Consider the following 8,121-nt stretch of genomic DNA (forward strand, 5'->3'; position numbering starts at 1 on the left):
AAGTGTAAAAAGTCTCAGGAGAGTTCAGGTAAACTCAATAACATAGTAGCTCAACTTCAGAAGGAAATGCAAAGGGTGACTGGGGCTCATCTTCTGAAAGAGGTGTCCCTGTCTATGGCAGGGAGGTTGCAACTACATGATCTTAAAGGTCCCTTTCAACCCAAACCATTCTATGATTCTATAAAGAGATACAAGGTATTTTTGTATTGCTTTTAGCCACGGTTTGCTTCCAGCATCATGCTTAATGGAATTTCTTAATAGATTGTTTTTGTCAGTGTGGACTGTTGTGATTTGTGTGAGCACATAAATAGAAAGCATGCCTGATCTTCATTTTCCTAAGAGCTGTTGCAGAGGATAGTTTTATGGATTTGACACTCCTTTCCTGTATCTTTAAATTCAGACTTTTGTAAGAGTTATTAATTTGTATTACTGGGTTTTATTGAATATAAGCACAGGATGTTTTGGCTCATTATGTCTTCATAAAGCACATTTTGAAAGAGGATAAAGGATTTAAATTGAAGGCTAGTCTTCGTAATAAAGATGAAAAGGATTACATGTGTACTTCAGTGATCTGTTTCTAGAAAAGAATCTAAAAGCGTATGTTATTCTTATACTGCATGTTGTCTGGCATAAAAGATGCTGTTTTGTGAGGACATAACGTATGTACTGTTTGAGGGTAAGGCTTTTCCAAAGGATCTTGTATTGTCACATGCAAATAGGCACTGTGAAATAAATTTATCACCTGGCAAAATACTTGGGAAACACTATTAAGTGAATTTGACTTTCTTTTTCTTCTTGAGTGGAAAACTTTATATGTGTAAGGTAAATATAATATGAAAGTAAAACCAATAGTAAAAGGTGCAAGTCTTAATATGTTGTCCATAAGCAGAATAAACACAATAGGTAGTGTGTTTGGAACGCTACTGCTGCACAGCTGGTGCTTGTGTCTACTGTGTCCTTAAAAGATGACCAGAAGTGTTCATTTTAATTCTCTTTGGCATGGTTTCTTATGGGAACTCAGTAGGAGCAGTTAGTTCAAGCTACAGCAGCATATATTTTCTTATTAATTAAAATAAATGATATTTTTTTTCTAGTTGCCATGGAGACTCATGAGGTAGAATAGTTAGAATATCTTGATTCAGTGCAGGTACTAAGCCTTGTGTTTCTGACTGCTCTAGGTTTGATGAACTGACTGCTCTGTTTGATGGCTTTATTTTTGCTGTTTACCCTCAACTTTTTTTTCCAACTTCTATTTTAAAGCAAATGTCACAGAATTCTTTCACATGTGTATACATGTATTTATGTCATATTTGTATACTTTGTGTATATAATATATATAAATATATGAATGTTACTTTCTTTATGTGACTGTGCAAAGTAACAGTTGCCATAGATGTGGTTCACATACACTAGAACACAAATTGCAGAGAGAATGCTGGATGACTTTATGATCACATCACCTACTGAAGCAGCTTCTGTCTAGTTCTAGTCAGGTGCTGACTGAGCCTCTGAGGTAGTACTGCTAACACTCGAGAACCTGCAGCTTCCCTGCATGGTGTTTTCCTTGACATTATTATCTTGGATCGTTGGATTTCCATTCATTCTGTCTAGCTTGTCTCCTCATTTTATTTTTTTTAGGTCTGTCATTTCCTATCTACACTGAACGTGGAATGCAATCGATTCTCTTCTGTCTGCAATATCCTTTTGTATATGAAGCCATAACGATTTTAGTTCAGCCTTGTTTCGTCTCTTACTGGCCAGATTGTATTAGGACACAGTATTCCTTTCAGAAGAATATTTGCACAGTTTTTTCCTATTTGAGATTTTTGTTCCTTTTTACTTGTGCCGTATTGCTACAATCAGCTGGATGCATTTCATAAAGAAGGTTGAGGCACAGAGGCACTAAGCACTCAGCAGAGGGCTAACACTTCTCTAGAACAGTCTGTTCTTCTTTCTCTTTGATAGCTGTCTTGTTTTGTTTTTAGTTTTCATTCCTAAATTACCACATCAATTTTATATTCATTCTTAGTACAGTGTTCCACTTTTGTCAGCATTCTTTTCTGTTTTAGAAGCTGGTTTTACAACATTCTCTACTTCTTCCTCTGTGTTCATGTAAGGATCATTTTTGTTCCTCTGTCTGTGCACCCTTCTTTAAGACCTTTCATAGCAATTTACAGAGTTCATTGTTATCATCCCCGGATGATGCGGTATGTTTGACTCCCATCAACTTTCAAAAAACTGACAGTTCCTCATTCTTTTTCTGATCTGAAGCTCCATCATTGTTCTCTCAAATATGTCTTCTCTAGCAATAAGGATCATATCTAAATCTCTACATCTTCCGTTTAACTGCCTTCTCCCTTTTTTATAGCAGTACTCTTAGCAGTTAATTCCAAGTTTTGGGGGTATTTATTTTCTTTATAACATGTTCTGAGCAGCACTGCACCAGATAAATGTGTATACAATGAGTACAGAATATCAGTAAGAGTGTGCAGAATTATTTCTTGCACATCCCAGTTCCTGCCTTTTTACTCAAGGAATAAATTCTATGGCTTTCCCATGTGTGTTTTTGTTGACTCTTTTCCTCACCTGAGCAGTGCTTGATGCGGTGGAGCATCACCCCAGCTCTGGCAGCATTGCATTCTTGAAGTAAGCTTTACTTTCCATGTTTCCAGGGAAGCAGGCACTGGGAACCTGGGTAAAGAACCCTGTGGTCTTTGGGTTAATTTTAGGATTTAAAGATTCATCATGACTGATTTGGGAAGGCTTTCCAGAGCTTGTATACTGCAAGTTATTTTGGTTTGTACTGCATTTGAAACCTCTTGGTAATGCTGTTGATGATTGGTATTATACATAACTATCATACCTCAGTGCTGAAGTTTTGACAGCTGAAAATGAATGTGTTCTCTTAAGTAGATGATCTCTTACCTTTGCCATCTGCTATAGCTTTTAGGAGATTTGCTGGTATCTTGAATTGTGACCAAACTGCAAAAGAAGAAAAAGGTTAAAAGACAGAAAAACGTGATGTCTTCAGGGAGAACATAGGCTTTTAAATTGCAGTTAAGGAGCAGCTGGAGACCATGTACTCCTCTCCACAGAAATCCTAGCATATGTGACATGAATGAAAGATGGCTCTGCAAGCTAACAAGTGGAGGAGAAGGGAAATAGTAGCTTCAATGCAGCTTCATGTAAAAATAATGCGTCTGTTGTTGGTCTCTTGGAAGCAAAGTTTTTTCCGTATAGGAGAGTGTTGGGCACTGAACTAATGAATGGAGCTCAGGTTCACAGCTGTAGTTTTGCATGAATTAGGTTTCTTTGCTCCTATATGTTAGGGTTCTATCTTCAGGAATTTAGTATTGACTTGAGCTTCTTGAAATTCCACCTACATATACCAGCTTGCAGAGACGTAACACGGAAAAGATTGATAGAGTTCATTAATGGTGTATTAACTGCAGCATTAGTGCTCAAACAATATTGAGAAACCACTAGATAGATCCTGAAAAGCAAGTAGACTGTATTCTCAGTCACGCCTTAGCAACTATAGAAGACTTTATTTTTCTAAAAACAGTGATTCATGAAGGATAAGTTGCAACCATAGGCAAGGTTAGGGGCATTTAGAAGAGGGGGTCACAGTTCCAACAGATTTAAAGTACATCTAGAAAGATTTAGTGGATTAGTAGCAAAAAAAGATTTAAGAAGAGAATGGAAGAGTATGGGTTTTTGTTTGTTTTAATGTAAGAAGCTTCTTTATAATCCACTAAGTTCTGATTCATTAACAGGAACAACCTGCAGTTATACTGTTTGTTTATTTTTAAGGACAGTGAAGCTGATCTTCTTCAACAAAAAAGATGATGACATACTTTGGAGAAACCAGCTAGAGCAATTAGCTCTTAAAGATGAAAGGTATTTACAACTCTTGTGAAGATCAATTTTATCATCCCAGTGTATAGCAGAACACATCTGGAGACATACAGTAACTGAACAGCTATGGCAGATCCTGCTTCTGGAAACTCTTACCTAGAATGTAGTGAGACAGGAGGTTGAAGGTGATTTGGTTATTATACAGGTCACAGATGCTTAGCAGCAGGGTATATCATTATGTTCTGGGAGGCTAAGAATTTGGTGTGGCACTGATTGAGATGTTTGTTGGAGATGGAATGTTAGGTGTAATAATAGCTAAGAGTGTCAGAGAAGCTTTTTGAAGATGAAGAAAATTAGCCTTAGTGATAGGACATATAGATATGCAAAGAAAGGGAAATAATAGACTAGGGTAGTGTATCCATTGAACAACACTGAATTTACTGAGGAGTCATGAAAAGTCTCTTTAGTGTCACTTTGTGGCCAAAATTCTTAGCTTGAAATTCAGAGTTCAAATTAGGCCCTACTTAAATTTTTACTTACTGTTTATTCACTGTTATTTTTCTCAGTTACAATCTAATTATGGCTTAAAACACAGTAGTGCACGTGTAATATTACCTTCATTTAGCATATCATATTTATGTCAGGAGACATAGGAATGTCAGGCTGCCTTTTAATTTCAATACCCTTTTAGCACTAGTTAAATCACTAATGCCTGAATTTTTGGTGAAACAAACATGTTTCGTTTATGCTTATGTAATTCTTAGTTGAAATTGTGTGAACAAATTAATTTCATCTGTTCCTTCATGGCACTGATGTGAAGAATCAATATTATTTCATAACATAGTGATGTCTGGCACCTTTGAAGCTTTGTAGTCTAGACATTGTGCAAATTTACAGCAAAATCCCCTTTTCCCTTTCAGTAGCAGCCTCAGATACACAAGTGCTTGTTTTTCACTCAATAACTACTGTTAGTGGGTTTTAGAAACAAGTTGGAACACTTTCTCATTAATTAAATTGTGCTGATACTTTCAAAGGTTTGGCTAAACATTCTTATTTCCCTGCTTGTGAATTGAGCAATGCCAACACTTGGATAAGTCAGTCATGGAAAAATAAAATCTATGCTTCAGTATCTTGATTGGTACCTGCTGTTTTTTATTTCTTTATTGTAAGATGAAATACACAGCTCCTGTTCTTAACATTCAAAGATTGCATTAAATAATTGAACACCCAACTGTGGAGTCTGTTTGACTGTTGTGACTTGGTGCTAGGAACAGCTAAATGTCTGTAAGAATTAACATTGTAGAGTAGCAATAGAGCAGAGCAAAAAAATGATCATAGCAGATGGCAGTGTCTCAGTAGTATTTTATATTGCTGTTTTCTAATAAGATACAATATTTCTGGAATATTCTTCTGCTTTCCAGGTTTGAGGTTCAGTTCATTCTTTCAGAGCCAGCAGAAGACTGGATGGGTAAACGGGGGAAGATTTCTTCAGCTCTTCTCTCTGAGTGTATGAAAAGAAGTAAAAAAGACTCCAAGGTGCTTATCTGCATCTGCGGTCCAACGCCTTTTACACAGCAGGGACTACAGTGAGTACTTTAAGTAGTGAGTTTGGGAATGAGGAACCTGTGAAGTTTGATCAGCCTTGCCAGCTATATTGTTTCTGACTTGAAAGTCTTTCAAAAATGGCTTTATTTTGTGCTTTTCAACAAAGCTTTTAATTAAAGAGTAAATGCAGTATGCGAGTTTCATGAGCTTTAGTAACTTATAAAAACTTTCTAAGAGCATCTCTTTTTATTTTTATTTTTTTTCTAAAGCCCTGCTTTAAATTCAACAAATGATATAATTGGAAAGAAGCTTACTGTGTAGGTGTTAGCTGGATAAATTAAGTTAGTGGAAGTAAAAATCAAAGCTGCTGTTCCATCGCAAGCAGTTCTCTGGATTATTATTAATGTATTTATTTACATCTGTTGTCTTTCCTGTGGCATTGTTGAGCACAGCTGCACAGATCTAATGGAGGGTGGAATTGCCCAATACAATAACTGTTGTCTTTTAATAAAGCAGAGATGCATCAAATGATAGCTCTACTTATTTTTAGGAATTATGTTAGTATCCTAACATGTCATACATGGTCGTGAAGTGTTTTCTAAACTTCGCTGTGTGTGTTTTAATAAAAACAAGGCAGAGGTGCTGAAGTTGTCTGTGCTGAATTTTGGATTCCAGATATTGATGTTACAAATTTGTTTTCTGACTTCCAGATGTCTGGAGGATCTTGGATACTCTCAAGAAGAGATGCACGCTTTTACTGCATAAAGCTGTAGAAGATCTCAGTCTGTTTGTTCAATACAATCTTATTTATTTACCTTCATGAATTTAAATAAGTGAGAAGTGATTTTTGTAAGACTTGAAATTTCACACTTGGTACTAAACTGTTTATTGAAAGAAATACATCTTTGGAAGAAGAAATTTTATACTGTGTTTTATCTTGTAAATCTTATCTTGTAAATATTTTTTTCTAATACTTAAGACATTGTGTGTATTAAGTTATTGTAGAGGGAAGCAGAAGAGTATGATATGTGTTATGTACGGTATCTCTTGTTTTGGTTCATGAAAGTTATTTTTGTTGCAAGCACTGATTTAGGTTTTGAGCTGAAAGTCTTATTTCTTACTGTAATATCTCTGAAGAGCAATACTGTCTGAATTTAAACCTTGTACTGTAACTCAGGTAACCAGTCACTGAAAAATGTTCTTTTTCATCTGAAGTCTCCGTTTGACCTGCAAGCGATCCAATTATGTCTGTCGGCTTTGTAAAGAAAGAATAAAATTATCTTTGGTAAAATATAAAAAATTACCTTGGATAATAATAATAAAAGATTTTATATTACTTAATGTCTTTTTGTAGGGTTTTTTTTTCTGTATTCTCAGTTTATAATGTCTTACAGAAGAGCTTCCAGAAGCTTAGGATGCCAACTGAGAATTCATAACAAAGGCAGTGTCTTGGTCTGCCACAAAAATGTCTGTATGAAATCACTGACTTGTACAACCCTTCTCATTAGCTGCCCTGAGTGTAAAAGCATGACAGCTTATGGCCTGCAGATACTATGGTAAGGACCATGTAAGTACCTACAAATATTTGAAAAATTGTAGTATTATAAATGTATTAGAATCTGTAGTCTTTTTTTCTATTATTAAAAATACATCGTTATGAGGCTGTAATTTGCTGTCGATAGTTTGGAGGGGAAAAAAAAAAAAAAAACCACCAAAAAATAAAATAGCTGCCACTGTTCTAGATTTACCAGTAATATCTATTTTCAGATTGAATATCAGAATTTCTTCTCAGAAAGAGTGGTGAGGCAGCAGCACAAGCTGCCCAGGGAGGTGGTGGAGTCACCGTTCCTGGAGATGTCCAAGAACTTGTGTGGATGTGGCACTGAGGAACACAGCTAGTGGCATGGTGGAGGTGAGCTGATTGTTGGACTTGGTGATCGTATAAGGTCTTTCCCAACTTTAATGATCCTGTGATGCTGAAAAAATTGTTAAATATTTTAATACTAGCCATTATAAAGGTTATGTTGCCATCTGACCATGACTGGCTATCCTAAAATGAGCTGCCATGTTTTCAGTGCCCTCTCATCTATTCGACTTGAAATTAGAAAAGGATTGGCAGTCGTTGCCCATAACTTATTTAAGTGGTACTGTCACTATTTTGTCATCTAGAAGGACTGAAATGCTTTCAGTTTTAATTCTGCAGTGTTGCTTATGGAGGGATGCTCTGCAACACATCAGTTATTACTAACTGATACTCCCTAGATAGATGGTCAGCTTTGGCATAGTTTTATATGCTAATATTTTGTGCACATCTCTGGGAAAGCAGCATGTGAATTATCTGAAAGGTGGGTTTTTATTATTTTTTTCAATACTTAACACTATTTTGATGATATGGTTTTGCCTTTGACTTTCCCATGATCATGCAGTTGGTTAAATTGACTTTTACACTGTTGGTGCTCCAAAAAATAACAGTACCCAGCTGCAGTTGAAGCTGGCTTGCAGATTCATAATTATTGGCTAGGAAGAGGAGAGAAGGAGTAGCTCTCATCTCCTCTGCAGAAATCAACTGTAAGAGCTCCGTTTTCTTAAGAAACAAGACTTAAAATGGAAGATGACATCAGAAAGAATATTCTCCTCTACCGCTTTTTATCAGTTACCTGCTTAATGTCTGATAGACAGACTCTGAAATTGATGCTGCTCTGCCATCTCTGAATGGTA

At 36.1% G+C, this 8,121-nt stretch overlaps 1 protein-coding gene across 3 annotated transcripts in view; it reads left to right on the forward strand.

Annotated features, from left to right (window-relative positions):
* LOC128080472 (cytochrome b5 reductase 4) overlaps positions 1–6,744 on the forward strand; it is a 28,803-nt gene extending 22,059 nt beyond the window's left edge. For 2 of the 3 annotated variants that reach the window (XM_052682752.1, XM_052682758.1), the window contains 3 exons: positions 3,814–3,900; positions 5,280–5,444; positions 6,114–6,744. In XM_052682752.1, coding sequence (XP_052538712.1) covers positions 3,814–3,900; positions 5,280–5,444; positions 6,114–6,168 — 307 coding nt within the window. In that variant the 3' untranslated portion in view covers positions 6,169–6,744. Of the gene's footprint in view, positions 1–1,638; positions 2,647–3,813; positions 3,901–5,279; positions 5,445–6,113 lie in introns of those variants that run through there. The other variant, XR_008206700.1, reaches the window with a different exon arrangement.
* The last annotated feature ends 1,377 nt before the right edge of the window (positions 6,745–8,121 follow it).

Source organism: Tympanuchus pallidicinctus, unplaced genomic scaffold (assembly GCF_026119805.1).
Source record: "Tympanuchus pallidicinctus isolate F22 unplaced genomic scaffold, pur_lepc_1.0 scaffold1, whole genome shotgun sequence".
Classification (NCBI taxonomy): Eukaryota; Metazoa; Chordata; class Aves; order Galliformes; family Phasianidae; genus Tympanuchus; species Tympanuchus pallidicinctus.